Raw genomic sequence first — 27,470 nt, forward strand, 5'->3', positions numbered from 1 at the left:
GAAGAAGTGAAGGCTATGCAAAGTGAAATAAAAATATACAGGGAACCATCAGTGAAGGGAAGGAAACTGGGACTCAAATCAATGGTTTGGACCAGAAGGAAGAAATAAACATTCCAACACAATGAAGAGACAAGAATTCAAGAAGATGAGGAGAGTCTTAGGAACTTCCAGGACAACTTTAAATGTTCTAACATCTGAATCACAGGGGTGGCAGAAGGAGAGGAGGAAGAACAAGAAATTGAAAACTTCTTTGAAAAAATAATGAATGAACAGTTCCCCAATTGGCGAAGGAAACAGACTTCCAGGAAGTCCAGGAAGCCCAGAGAGTCCCAGAGAAATTGGACCAAAGAAGTACCACACCAAGACACATCATAACTATGTTACCCAAGATTAAAGATTAGGAGAGAATCTAAAAAGCAGCAACAGAAAAGGAGACAGTTACTTATAAAGGAGTTCCCATAAGACTGTCAGCTGATTTCTCAAAAGAAACCTTGAAGGCAAGAAGGGGCTGGCAAGAAGTATTCCAAGTCATGACAGGAAAGGACCTACATCCAAGATTACTCTATCAGGCAAAGCTATCATTTAGAATGGAAGGGTAGGTAAAGTGCTTCCCAGATAAGGTCAAGTTAGAGGAGTTCATCATCACCAAGCCCTTATTATATGAAATGTTAAAGGGACTTATCTAAGAAACAAAGATGATCAAAAAATATGAACACTAAAATAACAACAAACTCACAAGTATCAAAAACCAAACCTTAAAAAACAAAAACAAAAGCAAACTAAGCAAACAACTAGAACAGGAACAGAATTACAGAAATGGAAACTACATGGAGGGTTATCAGTGGGGAGGGAATGGAGGAGAATGGGGACAAAGATACAGGGAATAAGAAGCATAAATGGTAAGTACAAAATAGACAGGGGGAGGTTAAGAATAGCATGGGAAATGGAGAAGCCAAAGAACTTATATGTACAACCCATGGACATGAACTAAAGTGGGGGAGTGCTGGTGGGAGGGGTGTTGCAGGGCAGAGGAGAATGAAGGGGAGAAAAAATTGACATGACAGCTGTAATGTCATAATCAATAAAATATACTTTAAAAAAATAAGTAGAAATGAAAGGGGTGAAAAGTGAAAAAAATCAGTCTAAAGAGTAAACATGAAATAATATTAGAAGCGAGCACAAATATCATGCAAGATTAAACTTTCTAGTTGAAAGTTGGAGATCCTGATTGAATTTTAAAAAACAAAACCTAGTTAGTTATATACTCATACAAAAGTCACATCTAAAACATAATAAAAAGGTCAGAGGTGAAGGCATAAGAAGATATACCAGAAAAATACTAACCAAAAGAGAAGATACATAGTATTATTATTAGACAAAATATATTTCAAAGCCAAAATCAAATTGGGAATAAAGAAGATGAGGAAAGAAGCTTAATTTAGTAGATTTAATAGTTCCGAATTATTCACACTTCAAATGGAATATAGTGTCAAACTATATGACAGAACAACACATATTTCTTAACAGTATGGTAAAACTTGACAAAACCACCAAAGTTATATTTTTTTAAATAAGATATATACTGCTAATTCAATTTCTTTCAAGGTTATGAATCTATTTGAAATTTTTTATCCTTTCTTGACACAATTTGGTAATATAAATGATTCTAGAAAACTGACCTTTTTTATGGTTTTTGTAAATACTGACTTTAAGTGTAGTTCTGTTACATTTTTCCTTCTAATATTATTTATTTGTGCTTTTTTCTCTTTGAAAAAAACTTTGAAAACATAGCAATTCACTTTGACTCTAATATAATATTGATATGTAAATCAGACAAGAATAATGTATGAAAGGTAAATTATAAGTCAAATCATTAGAATGGGTGCAAAAATCTTAAATGAGATACTAACAAACCAAACCTAGCAAAATATGTAGTTTTCTTTTTTTAATCATGAGCAATTTGGAATTGTCTGAAGAAAGTGAAGAAATTATATTTTCAATTTACTATATTAACACAGTGGGAAAATATCATTATAAAAAATGAGTAAAATGGAATTGATAATACCCACCTGCAAAACTTAAAAACAAACCAAAGCAAAAAACAAACAAAATTCTTAATGAATCAGGAATATTCTTAGTAAGTCATGAATAGAAATGAAATTCTTTAATCTGGTTAAGTGCATCTACCAAAAATTTACAGCAAATATTTTTAGGTGGAATACTTGATATATTTCCTTTAGAGGAAGGAACAAAACAAAAATATCATCTTTCTATACTTTTAGCCAGTGCATCTGTCCATGGTTATAAGATTAGCTACATAAAAGATTCAGGAGAAACTGCATATAAATTATTAGAACAAATAGAGTTTAGTGACATTACTTATGTACCCAAATCAGTAATATTCCCATATTCCAGTAATAGTTAATGAGAAAGTCTAGTTTTTAATAATAGTCCCATTTAAAATAACGTTGCAAACTTTTGAGTACCTAGAAATAAACATAATGAATGACATTTAATGGTTTCAAGGAGAAAAACATAAATGTCTATTGAAAGCTCTAAAAGATTGAAACAAATGGGAAGTTATACATGTTTATGAAAGGTAACATTCAGTATTGTAAGGCTGTTTCTTTTACCTCAAATTGATACAGAATTGGTATAATATAGTCAGAGAACACCAAGGTTGTAATGAATTTAACAAGCTAATCTCAAAATTATCATGGCAGTGTGAAGGGCCAATAAATAGTCAAGCATTTTTGAGGAAGATTAAGGAGGTGTACTGTCAAGATCTATTATAAAGGTGTATTCATTATAACGGTGTGGTATTGGTACAAGAAAAGACAAAGAGACCATACGAATAGACTACACAGCCCAGAACGAGACCCACTATGGGAATTTGGTATATATTAGAGGTGGCTTAATAAATCAGGGTAGAAATGGATGGACTTGTCAATAAGTGGCTAAAAATGAGAAATATCCACTTTATTTCATAAAAAATAGTAAAATCCCATTATATAACAAAATGTCATAAGCGACTCTACAACTTAAAAGTTACAAACTAAGAGATGTTTCATAAGATTTATAATCACAAAAGGACTTATATTCTGGAACTATTAAGTACTAATTAATGAGACAAAGAAAAAAACCCTAAATAGGCAAAGGATGAGTAGACATACACAGAAAAATTAACTCAAATGACCAAAAAAATATTTGAAAAGATGCTCAACTTCATTATTTATCAGGGAAATGACATTTAAGACAATAATCATCTATCATTTTATACTTAAAAATTTATACTTGTAAAAATTAATTTTTTTCCATGAGTGGAAGTGAACTTTCATGACTGCCATTGAGATAGAAGTCTCATAACTTTGGAGTTGATGGCACAGTATCTTTATGCATAAATATATTAATACTATATTATTTGACAGTTCTACTTCTTGATATTACCTCAGAGATAGACTTATATGTATTTATAAGAAGATGTGTAGGAGGATATTTATTGCATCATTGTTTGTAAGAATGAAAAATTGGAAACAACCTATCAGTAGGAAATGAATATATAAATTGACATATTCTTGTAATGAAATACTACATAGAAGTTAAAATGAAGTAGATCATTTTCTCTGCATGAATGGATAGGTATGAATCATAACAACATGATATCGAGTGAAAAAAGCAGCTTGCAAGAGGAGGTTTGGTATATGATGCCCTTTATATAAAATGTTAAGTACACTAAACAGTGTAATATATTTTTTACTCCTATATATGTAGCAAAATAAAAATATGGACAGGAAGACACCCACTAATTTCAGGGCGAGGGTTACCTATAGGGATGGGGTGAGATGAACAGAATGCTTAATATCCTTTGTAATTTTCTGTATGCTTGAAATATTTCATTCTTAAAAATTAAAAAACTAAAAATTGCTTACTTTCCATACTCATAAATATTTCACTGAATCAAATAGCTAATTCTTCCAGTGTTATCAATAAAACTGTATTTGGTTACCACCCCATGACCCTTTGCAAATAAGTCAAACAGCTGTCTTGTTTGTGCATCATCTGTTGACTTTAGCAAGGCTACAGAGTCAAAGCCTTTTTACTAATCTCTCTTCAAGATAGCACAGTGGCAGGATGAAACAGTTAGTGGTGTATACAGGGTTTTTTTTTTATGGCCTCATTCCATATTGAAGCAGTGAAAAGAAATTTTAGAACAAAAATTGACATAATATATATTCACAAGTCTATTATTAAGCAAAGAAAATAAAAAGAAATTCTCTAGGCTAAATTCATTAAACATTAAACTTATTGAGTACTAGCTAAGTTGGTTTTGTTAATTTCATTAAAAAATATTATTCATTTGTTTGCTTATGGCCAGTTCAATTCAGAATGGAACATTTCTCCATCTGAGGAAATGGCTCCCTAAGGACCTTGTCCTCATAGCCCATAATGTGTACATCAGGTCTTGAAGCTAGACGCAAAATTCATTTTCTAGATGAATGTCCTCTAGTCTAAGAGGACAAAGAGAAGAAAATTTAGAGGATTAGGAAATTATCAATTTTTTCACATGCAAAAAAATATTATAGAAGAGTTTATTAAAATTAACTGTTACAAAACTAATCCATCCAAGTATTTTGCATTCCATTAAATTATTTAGTTCTGGAAAATCTTGGGGTTGATCATCCTTTAGCATAGAAATTTGGGGCAGACCTATAAGAATTTAATCAGAAATGAAGATTAACTGTCTCAGACATTGAGGTAATGGGGAAATTTTTCATTCACCAACAACTTAGTTTACTTACATTTTCCAGACATTCCCTTGTGACATGAAATGAAAGACATCTACATAAAATTTGCACGTTGTTTAAGCTCTTACCTGATTAATTTTTAAAAAACAAACCTGATAGAATTATCATACATAGTGGTAAATGATTACAATGGTTATTTTGATGTCAATTTTTTGTTGTCCTTAACAATGATTGTTCTTACAAGAGAGACTATTCATGGACTTTAAAAGAGACTTTTTGACTTTAAAACTGCTATTGAATTTTTTAACTCTACAATCTAAGAAATTTAGATTTCTGCTTTCTGTTATTCAGCTTACTCTATAAGTCTGTCAGATCTAATTACTTTCATGGGCCTTTGAAAGATGTGTGACCCTCTTTATAAAACTTGTCTAAATTAAGTATCTTCAAACATTTGAAATTATGTTAGTGAATTTTATATATTGTTTCCTTTTAAGCTCTTTAGACATATGAATTAAGAAACAAAATCTTCCTGAGAAATTACCTGACTCAGAATTTAACAATTTAGATTTTTTAAAAATATATTTTATTGATTATGCTACTACAGTCGTCCCATTTTCCCCCCTTTATTCCCTTCTGCCCTGCAACCCCCCTCCCACCTGCATTCCTCCCCACTTTAGTTCATGTCCATGGGTCATACATACAAGTTCTTCGGCTTCTACATTTTCTATACTATTCTCAACCACCCCCTGTCTACTTTGTACCTACCATTTATACTACTTATTCCCTGTACCTTTTCCCCTTTTCTCCCCCTCCCCCTCCAGCCACTGCTAACCCTCCATGTGATCTCCATTTCTGTGATTCTGTTCCTATTCTAGTTGATTGCTTAGTTTGTTTTTGTTTTTGTTTTTAGGTTCGGTTGTTGATAGTTTTGAGTTTGTTATCATCTTACGGTTCATATTTTTGATCATCTTTTTCTTAGATAAGTTCCTTTAACATTTCATATAATAAGGCACAGGTGGAAAATACAAGGCATGGCGGCCAAATCTGGCCTGGTCCCTTGTTTCTACCTGGCGGCAGCCAAGAGCTCTCACTTAACTGTTAAGGAGTAGTTACATTTATACAGTCCTAAAATTACATTTGGCCCTTTGAAGGCAACCCCGAGGGTGATGTGATCCCTGGTGAAAATGAGTTTGACATCCCTGTAATAAGGGTTTCGTGATGAGGAACTCCTTTAACTTGACCTTATCTGGGAAGCACTTTACCTGCACTTCCTTTCTAAATGATAGCTTTGCTTGACAGAGTAATCTTGGATGTAGGTCCTTGCCTTTCATGACTTGGAATACTTCTTGCTAGCCCCTTCTTGCCTGCAAGGTTTCTTTTGAGAAATCAGCTGATAGTCTAATGGGAACTCCTTTGTAGGTAACTGTCTCCTTTTCTCTTGCTGCTTTTAAGGTTCCCTCCTTCTCTTTAATCTTGGGTAATGTAATGATGATGTGCCTTGGTGTGTTCCTCCTTGGGTCCAGCTTCTTTGGGACTCTCCGAACTTCCTGGACTTCCTGATAGTCTATTTCCTTTGCAGTCTATTTCCTTCATTATTTTTTCAAATAAATTTTCAATTTCTTGCCCTTCCTCTTCTCCTTCTGGCACTCCTATGATTCAGATGTTGGAACATTTAAAGTTGTCCTGGAGGTTCCTAAGCATCTTGAATCCTTGTCTCTTCATTGTGTTGGAATGTTTATTTCTTCCTTGTGGTCCAAACTATTGATTTGAGTCCCAGTTTCCGTCCTTCACTGATGGTTCCCTGTATATTTTCCTTTATTTCACTTTTTATAGTCTTTACTTTATCCTCTATTTTGTGACCATACTCAGCCAATTCTGTGAGCATCCTGTTTACCAGCATTTTGAACTGTGTATCTTATAAGTTGGCTATCTCTTCATTGTATTTTTTTGGAGCTTTGATCTGTTCTTTTATTTGGGCCATTTTTTTCTGGTCTTGGAGCACCTCTTACATAGTAAGGGGTGGAGCCTTAGGTATTCTCCAGGGCAGGGCACCCCAGGTTGCTGCGTTGTAGCACTGTATGTTGGGGAGGGGTCCCAGAGGGAACAATGCCACTTGTTCAGCTCTGTGCTGGCTTTTAGTCACTTCCACTGCTACCCACAAGCAAATTGGGTCCTTTTGGTGCTGATTCCCAGGTGGGTGGTTCCGTGTATCTTCTAGGACCCTGTGGGTCTCTCCAGTTAATTCTCTTGTGAGGCTGGGAGTTTCTCCTGCTGCCTCAACCCTCATAAGTTTTTTCAGTCAGAAGTTTTGAGGCTTTATTTCCCTGCACTGGAACCCTGGGTTTTGGGGTCTGTCTCTCTTTCCTGTTCCTCTTGATTTATTTGCATGTAAATGTGGGTCTGCCTGCACTGCCAGCTTCTGCCTTGTCTGGTCCTCCAGCTGCCAGGTCTGCCAGCAGCTGCCTTGCCGGGTGTCCTCTCAGTGGCTGCCTGTCTCTGCCCCTCCTACCACTCTGAATGAATGTTTCTTCTTTAACTCCTTGGTTGTCAGACTTCTATACAGTTTGATTTTCTGTCAGTTCTGGTTGTTTTTTGTTTTTAAATTTGTTGTTGTCCTTCTTTTGGTTGTGTGAGGAGGAACAGTGTGTGTACCCATACCTCCATCTTGGCCAGAAGTACAATTTACATTTTTAACTTGGATAAACCATAAATTATCTTAGATATTCCAATATTGTTTATAAATTTGATTTAAAATTACAGGTAAAAATAAATCAATTGCACTTTCTAAATAGAACTCAAAGCCTGCCTGGCATCCACTAAGCCCCTCAGTCTTTTTCTCTCATTCTTACTTCTAATACTTCTTCCCTCATGGGTGGTAATTTGGGAGCATCCTCCGCCCTGGTTCTAGCTTCTCATGCTACCATCCTGAGAAATCCTATTTTATTCTTTAATCTAAAGATCCTATTCCACTCTGGTGACAAAGATAGTTATTTGAATTAGCCTAGGGCAACTTCTTCTGTTTCTAAGTTTCCCAGAATATGGTTGAATCTTTCTTTAGTTTTTCCTATAACCGAGATCTAACAAAACTAGTGACTTTCCAATTCTTTTTTTGTTGGAAATAAATAATGATAATAGTAATAATGATTTTTAAAAGACACTATGATGCTCATATTACTGATAAATACACTTTAAAAGTTTGAAACAGGATATGTGCTTGCTTTGGTTATGGGAAGATAGGATAGAAATAATGATATTTCATTCATTTACGTTTTACTTATTTTACCAAAGGCCAGGGAAGGAGAGGGAAAAAAATAGAAAATAGCAGTGAGCAGTAGGAAAGGAAGCAGTTAACTTTTTAAACTAAAAAAATCCAGCAGTCCTTTACATGCTCATCCATTTGCCTCCTCACTCACACCAACATCTCCTTTATTAGAGTTTATTCTCGAGGCTGTGAGAACAATCACAGAAAATTTAGAGCTATGGAAAAACCTAAATTAAAAGTGGTATGTTGATTGTATGGTTATTTGGAACATTGTGGCACATAGTATTTAGTTTATAGTAGTATAGCACAGGTAACCATGGATTAAATATCATTTGTATGGACTCACTTGGGTTCAGAATTCAGATACTTGTGCGGGAAACTCTTTTCATGTTCTAAGCCCAGGAAGTTCATGTAGTTTATTTATAGATTAAGAATGCCTCTGTCACTTGCCCGAGTGTCGTTTTGACAAAATACATGTAGAATAGATAGGCAAGTATAAATGGAAAGAAGAACCAAGCTAGATAATATTAAATTCATTCAATAGTTTGGTTAGAATGTAAAAGAAACATCGTTAATCCATCGTTAATCCATCGTTAATTGTCAACTTGGAGCAGTTTAAAATATTGTTTTATCTATTTAAGAAAATTTGATAAGCTAGTTAAATGATAAACAAGATTTATGAGGTATACAAAATGTTTTCAAAAGCAAATTATTTTAAGTTTTGTTTTGCAAAATGTTGTATATAAATGAATACCATTAATTACTAGTGAGTTTTACTTATTAAAGAAGATTCAACAAACATACTTTATTATCACATGTACTCAAAGTTTATTTACTATTTGTATTTCACAGATCCAGATTGAACTTCCTTAATTGGTTGTAATTAGTGTGTGTGTGTGTGTGTGTGTGTGTGTGTGTGAGAGATATTTAGGAATCACAGAAAGTTTTGACTTTATCATTCAATCCTCTCCCCGACTCCAGGTTTTTACCAAGTCTTGCAAGGTCAGCATTAGAAAAAAACCTGGCAGATGCTTCAATAGAAATAAGTACTGATAATAATCTAGAACCAGAACTGGAAGATTACAAATGTAAGTATTTGATTTATAATTTTTAAGTGAAATAATATTAACTTTCTTTAAAAAATGGTTTTGTTTTCCATTTATTTTGTTTCATTTTGGGTTGAAGAAATAAATCTTTTTTTAAAAAAGAATAGATTTAAACCCACTTAAAAGTTAAGCCTTAGAATACTTCCTTTATTTCCATACCAGGTACAGGTCCTCCCCCCATGCCCACTCCCTTAAGAATCACAATTGACATGCACATGTTAAAGGCTCTCAGAATTTCTGATATAAATAAACTTGTGTGATTTTGTTTAACATTTTTTTGCAAATGTGTTTCACATAGAAACTAAAATTCTGTTTTCCTTGCACAACATTTCCATTTTGAGGACCAGCAGTGTCTTATGGGATGTGTTTGTGAAGCTATTCTAGGTTTAGATAGACTAAGGTAATATTCAGGGTACCATTTCATGCCTCCTTAATCTTCCACTTCCACATGTACGAGGTCTGTCCACAAGGTATCCAGCCATGTAATGTGAAAAGTAGAGACATTTATTGGAGAAGATACAAGATGCAGGAAACGTTGTACACAGGACAATAACACCTCAGTCCCCTTCAAAGCAGGCACCTTGGGACCTCACACAGTTCTCCCAACCACTATCAACTGCCCCTTACATAGTACTTTACTGAACCTAGTACTTTATTGATGGTCTGAAAACTCTTCCCTTTCACAGGTGATTTTAGGGAAAAAATCACCTGTGATTGTTTGGGGAAAAGCCAGAAGTTGCGGGGCACCAAATCTGGGCTACAGTGGGGCAGAGTTACCTGAGTGATTCAATGTTTTGCCAAAAAACTCTACATGTGACGTAATGCTTGAGCAGGTGCATTGTTGTGATGAAGCTGACAATCTCTAGTTGCCCATAGCCGCAGCCTTCTGAATCATCCAAATAGTTTCCACGGAGGAATGTTCAAGTGTAATGCAAAATTGGAGGCAGATTCATTGCTCTATTCTCTCAGTCATTTTGAATGCAACGGCCACACAGTACACATGCTCACTCAATGGTGTCTACAGTCCCCACTGACTAGCACAGTGAAGTCATCATTGTTGACGCATGTGCATTCCAGTCTACTCTCCTTGTTATGTCAGTGTTGTGCAAACCATTCTCATTATATTAACATTGTCTGGACTTTTTCAAAACCAACCTTGTATTATCATTTGTTGTTCTTTTCTCCTGGAGAGCCACAAGTATAATTTTAAATTGGGGGGAAGTTTATTTCTTCCTATACAAGTTGCTCATTCTTCCATTAAAGGGCAATGAAAGTTTCTCAATTTTTGCGGTATTAATTACCTCAAAACATCCAATGTGTGACCCTTCTCCAAAGGGGTCTATTGTGGTTTTCTTTGTAGTAGGTGTTCTTTTTTATTTTATTATTATTTTTTAGGTTTTATTTATTTATGTTTAGAAGGGGGGAGAACAGAGGAGGAAGAAAAACATCGATGTATCAAAGAAACATCATTGGTTGCCTGTCACACGCCCCCAGCTGGGGACCTGGCCCACAACCTAGGCATGTGCCCTGACTGGGAATTGAATTCGCAGGCCAGCTTTCAATCCACTGAGCCACACTGGCCAGGGCTGTAGTAGGTGTTCTTGGTTGTTGGACATACACTGAGATAAGAATTTGATATTAAGAAAATAAGATGATTTTTGCTTTTTTTAAAGCAAAATTTTAAACTCTGAATACTGATGGATCTGGGTGTAGATATACATAGCCAATTCAGAGACAGAATAACCTGGGTTCTTTTTAAACTCATAATGTTATGTGTGAATTATTTAACATATCCAGAGAAAGACTGCATCATTCAAACTATAGATTGTTTTGTCTTGCTAACAGGCTGTTGTTAGCAGTTCCCACCTCAGCCATGTGTAGGGGATAAGGAACCTAAGTCAAGAGACTTGATTCCTCTGATTCCATCCATCTTTAATGTCACTGTTTTTGGAAAATTCATTTAATTCACTTTCTTTGTTTTGGGGCCATGCTCACCAAGCAACATTCTGATAAGGATTTGGCTTTTTCCATTCAGATGTTCCTCTAGGTAATATGCTGATCTGACAACCAGCGTACCATATAGTTCATATGAAAGTTGCAGTTTTCATTGCAATGTAATACTTTGCAACTTTGGGTTTATATAGAAACATTTATATATAGATCAGAATCTATGTCTTTAATAATCTCTTGAGATTTAGGTTTGTCCTCTGTTGTGATGACAAAATCAGGTTTTGAGCTTATCAGGCTGGGGACTTAATAAATTTACCAAAATAATGCCATCCTCGGAGATTTTGTAGAAGATTGTTAACCAGCTTTCTCCCAGGGAACTGTAGTATCACCATTCTCTCCATGCATTTGTCTTTTTTAGCTTGAAATTTTAACAATAAGTATTGGTTGATTGAATTAAATTGTCCTAATGACCTAAATGTATTAAAGCATAAATGATATCAGATGCTGTTTGAATCTGAAATTATGTCTGTCATTTCAACATGCAAGTATATAGTAAATTTACTGCACAATCCTGGTCTTTTCTTTCACAGTTTTATAGTGGTAAAGACAGACCTGATGGTAGTAAATAAATAATAAACCCTCATCATGACAGCTTACGGTTTTTTCCCCTATAGAACTTGTAAATAAAAAGAAAAATGGTGTGGATCTATTAAAAGAAGAGGTCTGCTGTGCTTTGGCAAGTGTGTAGCACTCAGCAGTGATTAAACAGGGTGACAGTGTAATTATTTTTAGCTTAAAATTGTTCATGGTACTCCACAGAGGCTCATACTGCTTTTCCACCTTGTCTTTTAACATGCGTTAACACTAAAATAGAAATTTTCTTATTTAAAGTAGGGAGGAAAAAGATGGGTCAGTTGTTTAAGGTATTGTAGTTGTCTACCTGCATGCTAGGGTATTTCCACAGGATGGAATATTATTTGGCGTCAAAGGATTGAACATACTCCATATGGCAGAAAGGACATCAATTCTATTTTTATCTCTAGCCATACCAGCTGGGAGATTTGAAGCAAATTACTTAATTTTTTGTTTTTCTTAGCTTCTTCATAATTCTTGTCTCATTATTAGGAAAATTAAATTATATGAGAAAACAATGAGCTGAAACTCCTACTGTGGGATCTGGCACATAGAAGTTTCTCAATTAATAATAGCTTCTATTACTGTAATGATTGCTACTACTACAATGACTACTATTAGTGTTATCATTATTGACCTTGGCATATATCAGACAGAGAACATGGATATCTGGTTACTGTAAGGAATACAGATGTCATATCCCTGACTTCAATAAATTTATTACTTAGGTTCATGACTTCAAGGAACTTCGATTCTATTCTAGACCAACTATAAGAAACATTCCAATAATAATATCACAAAATAATTGCATAGCTCCTGGGGTGCTCATTTGAAAATACAGATCTCCTGGACCATCACTGAAAATAGTAATTTCGGAGGTCTGCCATGGGTTGATTCATTTGTATTTTTGATTAGTTATCTTGGGGATTCTTGTGTGGGGTTTTTCAATGGGTGGGACATGACAAAATGATGTTCAAGGTACTTCAAAGCTTTTGAATGTATATTTGGCTTATTATATGTGTGATAGTCTTTGACTGAACGAGCTTATTAAGGTTACTCAGTTCTGGGGGTTTTTTCCTCTCAATTTTATCTGTATGCTGTTTGCTATATATGTTGTTTTAATTAAATTTTATTACATTTTAGAACACTTCTTAAAGCTTTTTGTAGAGCTTTAACCTGTTTATGTAGAGCTAAAAACACTCTAGCATCCCTGACTGGTGTAGCTCAGTGGGATGGGCATCATCCCACAAACGGAAAGGTTGTTGTTTCTGATTCCCAGTCGGTACATACGCCTGGGTTGTGGGTGAGGCCCCCTGTTGGGGGCATTCAAGAGGCAACTGATTGATGTTTCTCTTCCTCTTTCTCCCTTCCTTCCCCTCTTTCTAAAAATAAATAAATGAAATCTTAAATAAAAAACATTCTCATGAATAAAATACCTTCAAGGTTTTGATTATTTCTATTTCTATTTCTATTCCACCTTCCAGCTTATTTCTATTTTGTATGTTAAATTAAAATTCCTTGATGAGCCCACAAGATAGTAAAGACGCTGTATTGCATTCTGTATGGTCTGAACTTGACTTCTCTGAGGAGAGTGCCATGAATAATTCTCTGTCCTGTGTGAAATTTTTAGGTGAGGTAGCATCGGGATCACTGAGGATTGGAGCTGTCAGTTCACCAATCTATAACGCCCATGAGAAAATGAAAGTGCCTGATGTTCTGTTCTATGACAACATTCAGGTAAGATCATTGCTTTGCAGTCATGGATAAATCATCACTTACGCTGTAGTAGTTCATTCTGATTCAAGTGAAATTGTTTAATTATTTTTGTAATTCACTAAGTCCAGTTTAGCTGATGCCAAATGAAGCGTTGAAATGTCTTCCATTAATGCACTGTGATAGTGGAAGAGCTGCTGCTATTAGAGTATAATAAATTTTATGTGCACATATAATTATGCTTCAGGTACATAAAATGAACATATTATTGAATTAAAAACAAAGTAGAATAATACTAATCCTCTCTTTTGCATTCCTGTTGGTTAAATCATTTTAGTTCAAAGAGTGATATAACCTATGTTTTCTTTCCTTCATATTCCTCTCCTTTTCCTGAAAATTTCTACTATTTTTCTGTTCTTTACTTTTCCTTCTTTTTTTTTAAGGGATGAAGGTAGATAATTTCCCACTTGTAAACTAAGTTATTATTAGGACCTTCTACTAAGACACAAAAATTAAGTGTATATAAAATGCTTTATTGTAGATGTTCACTTTAATAAATTTTCCAGAGAAAATCACTCATAAGAAGTTGTTTTTCTTTTCCAGATTTTTCTGTCAAGTGGTTATATATTTATTTTATAATAAAACACATACTTAAATTTTTCTATAATATTTGGTCACTAGTCTACATGTAAATAATAACCTTACATTACAAATAATGTTAGAAAAACTTCTACCTATTGTTTCCACTATAGTAAGTATTTAGGCATACTAAAGTAAATTTTTTTATTTGCCATTTTCCAATCTGTTGTTCAATGAGTATTATAATTTATATCCCTATATTATATTAATAACATAGAAGTTATCTGGGTAAATTCTTCTTTCTCAGTAAAAATGTTAATGAAATATTTTGAAATCTGTCAAAACTTTAATTGTCATCTGTGACATAGCAAAAGGCATAACCCAGTTTGCTTTTTATTTATTCTTCAGCTTACTAACTAATGTAGATTTTGTTTTTTCCAGAATATTAATATTCTTAAGTAAGCAGTAGACAAATGAACAGAAAATGAGGTTTCTTATAGGACACAGAGGAGGGAAAAAATCTTGCCTATCAATAAAGACAAAAATATGATTGTAAGGAAAATATACTATTTCAAAGTAGTGATGGTATTACACTGTCCATATAGTAGAAAGGAATAAAGAAAAAAGAATCAGGAAACTTTCATATAAGTGAAAATTTGAAAGACTCCTAGTTAGTAAATGTTGAATGTTGCCAGCACATAAGAATGTGGGAAATTCAGGGAGGGCCATTGAGCCCCTGAACACAGTGTCTGTTTCCATGGTGCTTGTGACACAGACATTGAAGTCTGCAGGGCTGCTGTGAACTTTGCACAGTGGCCCTGAGGGACTTTCTATAGCCTGTCTCCAAGCATACCTTCTCTTCATAAAGCATTATGAGTTAACCATTAGTGAAATATTTTAGCTGTACCAATTCTAGCAACAGTGGCTTGATTAAATTTGATTTTGTTGTATACATTACTATTTCCTTTTATTGCCACACCTCATCTTTGAAGCAGCAATCTTAAGTGCCTCTTGAATATGTAGGTGCTTCTACACCATCTTGTTCTATGCCCTGTGGTCCTCTTACCACATTGCGTTGAAACCGATTTTTAAAATGTGTTTTTCCGGCCCTGACTGATGTAGCTCAGAGGATTGATCATAGGCTGTGAACCAAAGGAGAGCCAGTTCAATTCTCAGCCACGGCACATGCCTGGGTTGAGGGCCAGGTCCACAATACAGGGTGCTTGAGAGGCAACCACACAGGGATCTCTCTCTCTCTCTCTCTTTCTCCTTCCTTCCCCTGTCTCTAAAAATGAATAAATAAAATCTTTTAAAAAGTGTCACTTAAAAAATAAAATAAAATGTGTTTTTCCATACCACTAATGCAGAGTGTTGTGTTTTCTTTATTTTGTATCTCCAGCAAATGGCATAATTGCCTGGCACATAGTGACTGCTGAATAAATATCTGTTGAGTGAATTAGTGAAAAGATGAATAATATTTTGAGTGTTCATAATAAGGAGCACTAGTTCATTAAACTTTTATCAAGAAATATTATAATTGCAGCAGTTACTGAAATTGAAGGAAAAATTGAAATTGAAGGAAAGAGAGCTTAATAGCCTTTTAATAAGCTTAATGAGCTTTAGATTTGAAAAATTATAAAAATATCTACCATGTGTCAAGCCTTGTCGTGAGATGTTAGGATACTGAGATCAAAATACACATATGCATGCCTGTGTGCACACATGCACACAGCTGCAGAGCTCAGGTTGCCTGGGTTTGTCAAGGCGGGAGAAAGACAAGTAAGTACACACAGTTACTACCCAGGGTGATAAAAGTACAGGCAGGTTACCATGGTAGCACTGAAGAGGGGATGGTCCCAGATTGGAATGATCATGGAAAATCAGTTTACAAGGCAAAGTTGAGAGAGTCTTTCAGGCAGAGAGACTGGCATTTGCAGAGACCTGGCTATGTGAGAAAGTAGCTAATTTAGGGAGCTACATATAATTAATTGTCATTGGAAAAGAGCTGAAGTTGTGAATGGAAGAGTGACAAGAGATGAGGCTGATAAGTTAGGAAAAGGTCATATCTCCTGGCCCTTGCTAATTAAGGAATTTGGATGCTGTTCAGAATAAGAGAGAAAGCCGTTGACAGTTTTTAAGCACATTTCCACTCTTGCTAACTTTTTATTCACTCTTTAAAGTTGTCTCTGAGTTGGAACCAAGGTGAAGAGAGACTAGGTAGGAGGCTGTTGTAGTAGTCCAGGTGAAAGTCGTGAAGGATCTGAACAAAGGCAGTGACAGTGGGGCCAGAGTGGAAAGGACACATTGAGGGCTATTTAGAAGGGAGGTAGAGTCAGTGGAACTTTGTGCTCGATTCAAAGATAAAGATTCTCCCTCTGGAATTGCGTAGTCTGGTGGAAAAGTTAAAACAAAAGAGTAAAGAATAAATTTTTCCAAATTTTGCCCATGACTGCAACACAAAATAGAAGGAGAATGATAGGAGATGAGACTGAGACTAAGTCTGTAAGTTAAGGAGTGGCCTTTCTTCCTAAGGTATTAAGAGTCATTTAAGGAATTTTGAAGAAAGAAATGACATGATTTTGACAAACAAAGTGACAGTACAGGCACACCTCAGAGATATTGCAGGTTTGGTTCCAGACCACTGCATTAAAGCAAGTATACCAATAAAGCAAGTCATAGTTTTTTGCTAGTGGGGGGTCTTACCTTCAACTGGTATAAAAAAAAATCTGTGAAGTGCGATAAAGTGAAACACAATAAAATGCTGGTATTGTAGAGAGCCTATTGGCTCAAGAAGAGACTGAAGTTAGAGAAGCCAAATTGGCTTATAAAAATCTGGGCCAGAGATCATAAAAACCAGAATGAAAACTGTGGGGATGAAAAGGAAAGGATAGGTACAGTTGACACTTGGGTGGCTTAATACTATAGCTTAGACTTGGTGTTTAATTGGCTCTTGGTAAGGGAGGAGTGAGGTGGGCAGGCAGAATATGATGAAAGGGATTTGGCCAGGTGGTAGAAAATTATACTATTAATCAAGATAAAAGATACAGGATATAGAATGAATTTGAGAAGAAAGTAATGAGCTAAGTGTTGGATATGTTGAGTTTGCAGAGACGGGGAGATAAGCAAGTAGTTTGATAGTTACTCCAGAAGGACAGGGCTGAAGTCAAGGAGAAATCTTGCTGTTGAAGATCAGTGTAGAGTTGGTACTTGAAGCCATGGAATGGATGAGAGAGAGGAGTTAGGGAGAGTAGGGTCAGAAGTAGCTCTTCAAATACTGAAGTGGGGCTCCCTACCTCTGCGCATGGCCCTTCCTCTGTCATCAGGGGGATGCTGTTTTAAAATATACACAACCTGCTCTGCCTTATATCGTGATGCCCCACACCCCAGGAAAGCATGTAAAAAGATAGAAAGATATCAAATAAAGGAACTTGGGGGAAATTTAAGGAATTACTACAAGAAGAAGACCCAACTCAGAAGACTATGGAGAGAAATTGCTAGAAAGGTAGGAAGTAATCTGGAGAGACAGAGAACTGACAGAGGATACTTTTAAGAAATAATCTGTGGTAGTAAGTGGTCCAAGATGTTGAGAGAAGAATTTTGTAGGCAGTGATCTGAGCCTTAGCTAATATTTGTTGATTTGAATAATCTAGTTAGATCTAATGAAGGCATGTAGTAGGGAGGCATAAGAAAAAGTAAAAAAGACTGTAGATATATTAGTTTGGGGTATTTTTCAGTTATTTGACATTGCTTTTTTTACCTGGCTATACAGGTGCTCATTCCATTTTTTTTCTATCTACTTTTTATGCAGATTAGCCCATTTATTTCTGGGAGAATTTAATGTTGTCTGGATATTGGCTCTGAATTTTCATGTTAGAAGGAAGAGGTCTCCAGATTACAGTATCACTAGAACCAGATTAAAAGAGTGTTCTAGGACTCCTTTTGAACTTGGTGACCATGTACCTTGGTTTGCTTAAGATAGTCCCTGTTTACATTTGTTGTTCCAGCATAAATATTGATAATATATCTCTTTTTATACCTAAAAGTGTTTCAGAAAAGACCATAAATTGATGTCTCATCCTACTCCAAGCCTTCTTAAATTCTAGCTCCATGGTGTATCTGAAAGCATTTTAAAAAATAATAAGAACCTCCAAGAAATATCAGGCAATACTCATTTGTTCTTAAAGGAGGGAAAAATCTTTCTGTTTTTCTAAGATACTCTAAAAGAAAATATTGATTAACTTGACAAGTGAAAGAAAAATATTCTATATATCAAAAAAGTTCATAAACCAAATTAGGAAAAGAAAAACAAATAACAAACTAGAAAAATAACTGCAGCATATATTAGATACAAAATGAGGAGCCAATTTAAACAAAATAGAGAGACTTAATCAGATTTTAATATTGAGAGAATCAGATTCCTCTCTCATCTGTTCCATGACTTCAGTTACCAACTCTACTGTGCCTTTTTACAAGTAGGGAACTTCAGTAATTTTAGTACTTATGAGGCCAGTATCATTTTGATACAGAAAGCCAGGAGAAAGTCATATGGATATTAATTGTTTGGGGGTATATTAATAGCTCTCCCCTCAATCCCAACCCTCCTGAGCTACTTTGTGACCTACTTATTGTTGTCCTATTTTTCAAGATACAAAAGAGCAATGTGATTTCCTTTGTGGCTATTATGAATAACTTTAATCTTGTTCTTTTATTATGTTGAATCATAATTTGAATAAAAGATGTGGATAGTAAATAAATATTTTTAATTTTAAAGCTACACATCCTTTGAGGGTAATGATTAAGAATAAATCAGTGTAGCCTCTCTGGGTAGCTCAGTTGGTTAGAGTGTTGTCCCAATATGCCAAGGTTGTGGGTTCAGTCTCTAGTCAGAGCACATACAAGAAGTCACCAGTGAATGCATAAATACATAGAACAAAATCAATGGTTCTCTCTCTCTCTCTCTCTCTCTCTCTCTCTCTCTCTGTCTCTCTCTCTGTCCCCCCTCCCCATCTGTAAAATCAGTAAGTAAAAAGTTAAAAAAAAATAAAACTGTAAAATGTTCCCTGGAAATCTGCAATTATTTTAGAAAACCTTTCTACAGTATATTTACATTAGCAAGTATTAATTTAAATATTATATTAAATTATAATTGTGCAATAGCTGAAAAATATTTGAAATATTGGTGAATGGCTTAGTTTTGCTCAGGTGTACTATTTCAGGTTTTTAATATGAGTGACCTGATTGGTTATATAACTTACTTATAACCACAGCATTAATTTTTGTTTTTATAAAAAATCAAACTGTTTAGTTATTATATGTTAAAATAGATGTTTTCCTTTCCATTGAAGACATCATTATAGTTAACTTTCTTATTTCCCTTTGATTAATGCAAAACACAATTAACCTGTAGTTCCTGTTCTCCAGCACATGGTAGTGATGGAAGATATGCTCAAAGACTTTCTTCTTGGAGAACATCTGTTATTGGTTGGTAACCAGGTAAGTTATGGCTGGAACTCAGTTACTAATTTATAGTAACAGTATAAAAGCAGTAAGTTTATTGTTTTTGTTTGAATAAGTTTGTAGAAATTATTTTTTTTTCTCACCTAAACTACTTATTTAATTAAATGATAAGGGTCTTCTACCTTCTAAACTTCAGAGTCACCTCAGGGCTTAAATCATCCCCCCCCACCCCCATTTAATCAGCCATCAAGCTCTCTCTATTCTACCTCTTAAATATCTACTCTTCTTTTCCACAACTGTCATCCTAGTCCAGCTCATCATGACCTAGCACCTGGATTATAGCAAGTTTCCTAATATAGCTCCACCCTGGCCCTATTCCCACTTTGATCAACTCTCTACTCTGCAGCCAAACTGATACTTGTAAAAGTAAAATCTGATTAAGTCTGATTCTATAATCAGAAAATCATTTAAGATTTTCTTTAGCTATGCAGAAGCTTTTTATTTTGATGAAGTACTATTTGTTTATTCTTTCTGTTATGTCCCTTGGTCTAGGGAACGTATCAGTGAAAATATTGCTGCTTGGAGAATATCTGAGATTCTCCTCACTATGTTTTCCTCTAGGATATTTATGGTGTCTCAACTTATTTTTAAGTCTTTTATCCATCTTGGTTTATTTTTATATATGGTGTAAGTTTTTGGTCGACTTTCAGATTTTTGCATGTAGCTGTCCAGATGTCCCAACACCATTTGTTGAAGAGGCTATTTTTACCTCATTTTGTGCTTCTGTCCCCTTTTTGAATGTTAATTGACCATAGAGACTTGGGTTTATTTCTGCACTCTCTATTCTGCTCCATTGATCTATGGGTCTGTTCTTATGCCAGTACCAATTTTGATTACAGTGGCCTTGTAATACAGTTTGATAACGGGTGTTGTGATCCCTCCAACTTTGTTCCTCTTTCTCAAAATTGCTGTGGCTATTTGGGATCATTTATGGTTCTATATTCTTGAAATGTTTGTTCTATATCTGTGGAAAGTGATAAATTATTCATGGTATTTTTTCACTATTTGCAAAGCTTTACTTACCTACTATTTACTGAAAAATCATTTTTCCTGATCAGTTTATATACCAGAATAGGAGGAAGATCAGTTTATAGTCCATTCAGTATTCAGTCTTTGATATTGAAGCCCAGGAAATCAGGAGATTCTAAGACAAGTTGACCAAGCTTTTTATTTTGTAAACTTGCAACTGTTCAGTGAAGGAATCGGGTAAATTAGATAGAATCTAGGAGGTGTCCACTTACAAGAGTAAATAGTTAAGTGACCCATTCAACTGGATATGGTAACATACTGAGAGGATCAGAGACTGGCAGCATTATTACTAGGACAGAATAATGCAGTACTAATTATGGTATTTTAAAATTTCTATCAATAGTAATAATTAAGTGCTAATTAGTATTTAGCTAATTAAAGGAGGTCTAACTTTGTGCATGCTTACATTTACCAGGTCAGGGAATGGAAATTGGACCAATGTGGCAGGTTAAAATCTAAAAAGAACTTTTGGAGTACTTTAGCCAGTTTCAGTTCCTTTCCTACTTGTTTTCAAAAGCTAATGCCTATCTTGGCCCATGTGGCTTAGTTGTTTGGAGCGCTGTCCCATATGCTGAAAGTTTGTGGGTTCAATTCCCCATCAGGGCACATACCTAAGTTGCGGATTCGATCCCTGGTTGGGAAGCATATGGGAGGTGGCCAATCAATATTCTTCACATTGATATTTCACTCTTTCTCACTTTCTCTCTCTCTAAAAGCAATGAAAAAAATGTCCTTGAGTGAGGATTTAAAAAAAAAGCTAATGTTGGTGTTAACATCTCAGGAAGATTATAGACTCTTTTTTCCCTTATTTTCTTTATTGAGGTATAATTGACAAAATTATATTTAAAGTATATAATATGATGATTTGATATACTTATGCATTATTAATAATTATACATTGTGACAGGATTCCTCCCATCTAGTTAACACATCCATTACCTCACCTATTTACTTTCTTTTTTTAATATATTTATTGATTATGCTATTACAGTTGTCCCATTTACCCCCTTCACTCCACTCCTTCTTGCCCTCCCCCTCCCACCCACATTCCCCCCCCCATAGTTCATGTCCATGGGTCACACATATAAGTTCTTTGGCTTCTACATTTCCTATACTATTCTTACCCTCCCCCTGTCTATTTTCTACCTGCCATTTATGCTACTTATTCTCTGGACCTTCCCCCCTTTCTCCCCCTCACACTCCCCTGTTGATAACCCTCCATGTGATCTCCATTTCTGTGGTTCTGTTCCTGTTCTAGTTGTTGGCTTAGTTGCCTTTTGTTTTTGTTCTAGGTGTTGTTGTTAATAACTGTGAGTTTGCTGTCATCTTACTGTTCATATTTTTTATCTTCTTTTTCTTAGGTAAATCCCTTTAACATTTCATATAACAAGGGCTTGGTGATGATGAACTCCTTGAACTTGACCTTATCTGAGAAGCACTTTATCTGCCCTTCCATTCTAAATGATAGCCTTGCTGGATACAGTAATTTGGGATGTAGGTCCTTGCCTTTCATGACTTGGAATACTTCTTGCTAGCCCCTTCTTGCCTGTAAGGTCTCTTTTGAGAAGTCAACTGACAGTCTATGGGAACTCCTTTGTAGGTAACTGTGTCCTTTTCTCTTGCTGCTTCTAAGATTCTCTCCTTCTCTTTAATCTTGGGTAATACAATGATGATGTGCCTTGGTGTGTTCCTCCTTGGGTCCAGCTTCTTTGGGACTCTCTGAGCTTCCTGGACTTCCTGGAAGTCTATTTCCTTTGCCAGATTGGGGAAGTTCTCCTTCATTATTTGTTCAAATAAGTTTAATAAGTTTTCAATTTTTTGTTCTTCCTCTTCTCCTTCTGGCACCCCTATAATTTGGATGTTGGAACGTTTCAAGATGTCCTGGAGGTTCCTAAGCCTCTCCTTATTTTTCCAAATTCTTGTTTCTTCATTCTTTTCTAGGTGGATGTTTCTTTCTTCCTTCTGGTCCACACTGTTGATTTGAGTTCCAGTTTCTTTGCCATTACTATTGGTTCCCTGTACATTTTCCTTTGTTTCTCTTAGCATAGCCTTCATTTTTTAATCTAATTTGTGACCAAATTCAACCAATTCTGTGAGCGTCCTTATTACCAGTGTTTTGAACTGTGCATCTGATAGGTTGGCTATGTCTTCATTGCTTAGTTGTATTTTTTCTGGAGCATCTGATAGGTTGGCTATGTCTTCATTTCTTAGTTGTATTTTTCTTTGAAGTGTTCTTTCATTTGGGCCATTTTTTTTGTCTTGGCATGCTTGTTACATAAAGGGGTGGAGCCTTAGGTGGACACCAGGGCTGCGTAATGCTGGTGGCTGTGCTGTGACGCTGTATGTGGGGGAGGGGCTGAGAGCCGGATTGCAGTCACTCCCTCTGCTAGCCACAATCAAATTGGGACCTTCTGGTGCTGATTCCCGAGTGGGTGGGCTTGTGCATGCTGTAGGTCCCTGTGGGCCTCTCCAATGACCTCTCCTGTGAGGCTGGGAGTTTCTCCTGCTGCTGTCTAACCCCTAAGGGGTTTTCAATCAGTGGTTTGAGGCTTTATTTCCCGGGGCTGGAGCCCTGGGTCCTGGGTTGCTCAGTCTGCTTCGCTCCCCCGCCATTCCTCGTGGTTTATTTATGCGCGGATGTGGGGCCACCTTGTGGGGTCTGCCAGCTGCAGCTGGCCTGCCCTGTTCCACAATCCACCAGCTTGCTGGGTCCGCCAGCCGCCAGCGTCCACCAGCTGCCGCCTTGTAGGGAGTCCTCTCAGCCCAGCTGCCTGTCTCTGCCCCTCTTACCAGTCTGGATAAATGTTTCTTCTTTATCTCCTTGGTTGTCGGACTTCCAAACAATTCGATTTTCTAGCAATTTTGGTTGTTTTTTGTTTTTAAATTGTTGTTGTCCTTGTTTTGGTTGTGCGAGGAGGCACAGTGTGTCTACCTACACCTCCATCTTGGGCGGAAGTCCTATTTACCTTTTTTTGGTGGGTACTTTTGAGTCTCAATTATGCAATACAGAGTTATCAATTATAATCACCATGGTAAACATTAGACCCTCAAGCATTTATTATCTCCTAGGTGAAAGTTTTAACCTGCTTACCAATTTCTCCCTAATTTCCCTGTCCTTCCTTCCCCCCGAAACGACTTTTCTACTCTCTGTTTCTAGGAGTTTGACTTTATTTACTTTTTTTTTTAGATTCCACATATAAGTATTTATCTTTCTCTGACTGGCTTATTTCAGTTACATAATGCCCTCCAGGTTCATTATAGTTAGACTCGACTGCTTCCATTTGGTATGTGTGAGGGAGGATGACGCCACCTGTGGTTAGCATGTACCCCACAGGGATGTTCTTTGTGAAGGACTGGTATGGTGTTACATGTTCTCTTTCCCTGTGCTTGTCTTCATCTAGATTTCTTTTTTGGGAATGTGTACTTTTGCAGTCATGGTAACAACAGCTTTGAAAAAATAGTCTGCTTTTTTTTTTTTACCAGTGGTATTTCAGTATTTCTCTTTATATTTTATGCACCTTCTCAACTTCACCCTTATTTCTATCTTGTGAAACAAAACAATTTAAAAAAGACAAGCAAGTGAAGGTGCAGCTGATAGATAGATTAAGAACTGCTGACTCAACTCTCATGGGGAAGTATCACTGGTGTTTTCACTCAAGTGCAACATGACAACCATCTGGGAAAGTGCCTATTTTAATCACATGATTTGAATCGCTTCTTGGCCTTTTGGCTAAGATCAAGTGTAGTATCTGTTCTTATCAGTTTAATCACATGATTTGTTTTGAAAATAAGTACACCATTTGAAGCAGTTTATCTGGCCCATTTCTTTTTTCTTTTTGTTTTTTTTAGTAGGTTTATAGTTCTTTTATTTATCTATTTATTTTTTTGATCTGATTCCTTCTCTTTGTCTTTTTAAAATAGTATATGATGGCTACTCAAAAAAAAACAAAACAAAAAACAACTCAATTTGAAGTGAGGCTTTGGGAATTAAATATTGACAGAGAAGCCAGGAGTGGATTCGTATAATTATACAATATAGTGTTAATGAGTGCTCTTAAAACAAACTGTCTATAGACAGATACAGTCTACCCAGCCTTCTTTGGGCAAAGTAGAAACTGGCCATGAACAAAAAGCTTTAATAGTTGAAGTAGAGAGGTTTTGAAAGATTGCTGTTACCAGTGGCAATTTTTTACATGAGGAAATTAAAAAGACTAAGAAAGTGTGCTGATTTAGAGAAAGCTCAAGGTTTATCATCTTTACTAAGCCCAACCCCAGCTTTTCTTTCCATATAATGCTCTTTTCTATCAAAATTAGTCAAGATTTCATAACTATTCTATTGTGAAGTTAAAAACAGTTCTATAAACATCACTTCTGGCAAAATAAATTAGCCCACATATTATTTGGTGAAATGAAATTGATTTTGGGGGCAGTTTCATAACTTTATTTGACTATCAGCAGTTAATTCTCTTCCACATTAACTGTTTGTAGATTTTTGAAAGTGGTGACAGGCACATAGGTAACCAAGGTATAGTAATTGGTGAATGTTCATCCTCATTACGTTTTTCTGGACAATTGCACCTGGACACAGCATGGGACACTCCTTATTCCTTTGGAGCAGATGGCTTTCTTAAGCCTGGCATCAATGTGTACATTTGGACTTCCCCTCTTCTTCATGGCAAATTTCCTAATCTCTTTGAGTGCCTGAGGGGCACACTTCTTGAAACCCACTCTGTGGGTGCACTTGTGAATGTTGATGGTGTATTCTCTGGTCACTACCTTGTTGATTACAGAACAGCCCTTCTTCTAGCCACCCTTCTTAGTGGGAGCCATTATGCCAGGCCCAAGACGGAATGAAACCAAAACTCATTTTTAAAAAAAATTTTTTAAATTTTCTGTGTGAGATTTTAGGGCAGAGTACATCTTCTTTCCAGTAAGTGAGTCAGAATAACTGTCTGTCAGTCACAGGGATAGGGTGCCTGGAAATTACACATTTGATGGTCCCCTAGTACATAATACTACATATTGTAAAACCACAGTTATATGCTATTACATGCAGTGTTTTCCACTTACTCCAATTATGACATGACATGTACCTTTCATGCAATTAGAAGTTCATACTGGCTTTTTTAAAAAATTCATAGCATGACTTCCTATTTATTTCAACTTTACTAACAGGGTAAAATGAGAAATGCCTATTTTTTTCCCAGTCAGTAGTACTTTTTTATGGCCCAACTCTACTCAGGAACGATCTTCCTTCCTTCCTATATCTTATTTTCTTTTGATTTGTACAGCTATATTCTATTTGATATACAAAATACTTACTGTGAACATTTTGGGTTATAGAATCAGCCTACAGTAGCATTTTTTGTTGTTGTTTAAAAACTCCATAAGAAAAACCTCTGTTTTTGTGTAGGAATGCTTGAGTTTTGAGGGGCAGTTGCATTTTATCAGAAATTGGAAGGAAAAAAATTTTTTATCAATGTAGTGTTATAAAATGCTAAGATACCCCTTAAATAAGAATTATTTTTTAAAATGTGCAGTATTTTAAGAAATGAAAATTTAATCATCTAGAGAGTGATTTTTTCTGGTTTCTGACATTAGACTAAATTGCAAAGCAGGTCATCAAAATGTAATTTATATGTAATGAGGCACAATTAGTAATTCACAGTCACTTCTACATGAATGTAGTCCAGTTATTTGCCAGGTTTGTCAACTTCTTAAAACGTATTAAGGGAGCCTTTTTACCACTTTATCAAATAATAGCACTTGGTGAAATTATCTGTAAGCTCTTGAGGTCTACAAACCATATATGTTACCCTTACCAAAATTCTAATATATTATGCCTTCCTTATCAAATAAAAAGTTAGCCCTGGCTGATTGTCATATAGTATGCCTTCTCTATCTCTGACGGCACGTGCTTCATGTTTTTACAGTGCTAATTCTTTAGGTACTCTTTTCATTTCCATGGTAATATCTGATCAGCAGTGAGATAAATCTTAGAAAGCATCTCTTAATTTTATTTTCCTGCTAAAAGTTGAAAGTGGTTCCCCCTTGCCTATCAGATAAAATCTCTTACATAGGAAGACATTCAGAATGACCTTTGACCTGGCTACAAACTACTTTTGTAATTCTAGTTCTTCCAAATTAGAGTTTCTTATCCTCCCTGGTATACCATGTCTTTTTGTTCCTTTAGCTGTTTTTCATACACTGCTCCTTGCCCTCATCTTTGCCTGTGAAAATTCTGCCAGTTTTCAACAGCTCAGATGTTCTTTTCTCTCTGAAGCCTTTTTAGTGTCCCCCAAATAATCTTGCTTTCCTCTGAACTTTTACAGTATCTATCATTATTTCGATTCAGTTTTCTTTTATGGTTCTAATAAGATTTTTATTTCTTCTATAATTGAATTAAAGTTTCTTATGAGCAAGGATTAAAAATTGTAGTATTTATGTTTTACAATTTCCACTGTACTTTTTTGATCATCTCATTTAGTGCTACAGCATCCCTTTGAGATAAATATTTTTATTTACAAATAAGCAGAGTGAAACTCAAAAAAGTTAAAATATTTGCTTGAGATCACACAGCTATTTAATGACAGATTTAGGACTTAGACATTTAAAGCTCATGCTTTTTCATTTTTTCCCATCGGATCAGGCTAATTCTTATACTAGTAATAATAGCAAGAACAATGATAAGGTATAATAGCTAACTTATGTGAAGTGCTTTACATGCAGAGTACAGAGCATTTAAAAATTTTCTATTATAAAACAATTTTAAGTATATCCTACAGAAAGGGGAGTATGTCATGAACTCCCTTGTACCCACCACTTAGCTTCGACAATTATCAAAATTTTGTCCATCTTATTTTATCTATCCCCTCAGCACTTTTAAAGTACATCTTTTACATAATATATTTTATGTAAATATCTCAGAACTTATCT

The 27,470-nt window shown here is 35.5% G+C and overlaps 1 protein-coding gene and 1 pseudogene across 1 annotated transcript in view; both read left to right on the forward strand.

The window, feature by feature from the left end:
* Positions 1 to 27,470, forward strand: part of VWA8 (von Willebrand factor A domain containing 8) — a 388,865-nt gene that overhangs the window by 132,076 nt on the left and 229,319 nt on the right. The window contains exons 18-20 of the mRNA XM_024569321.4: positions 8,989 to 9,095; positions 13,327 to 13,433; positions 19,410 to 19,481. Of these exons, the coding sequence (XP_024425089.3) occupies positions 8,989 to 9,095; positions 13,327 to 13,433; positions 19,410 to 19,481 (286 nt within the window). The remainder of the gene's footprint in view (positions 1 to 8,988; positions 9,096 to 13,326; positions 13,434 to 19,409; positions 19,482 to 27,470) is intronic.
* LOC112313864 (U2 spliceosomal RNA) lies at positions 24,245 to 24,362 on the forward strand (annotated as a pseudogene).

Source organism: Desmodus rotundus, chromosome 13 (assembly GCF_022682495.2).
Source record: "Desmodus rotundus isolate HL8 chromosome 13, HLdesRot8A.1, whole genome shotgun sequence".
Taxonomy (NCBI): Eukaryota; Metazoa; Chordata; class Mammalia; order Chiroptera; family Phyllostomidae; genus Desmodus; species Desmodus rotundus.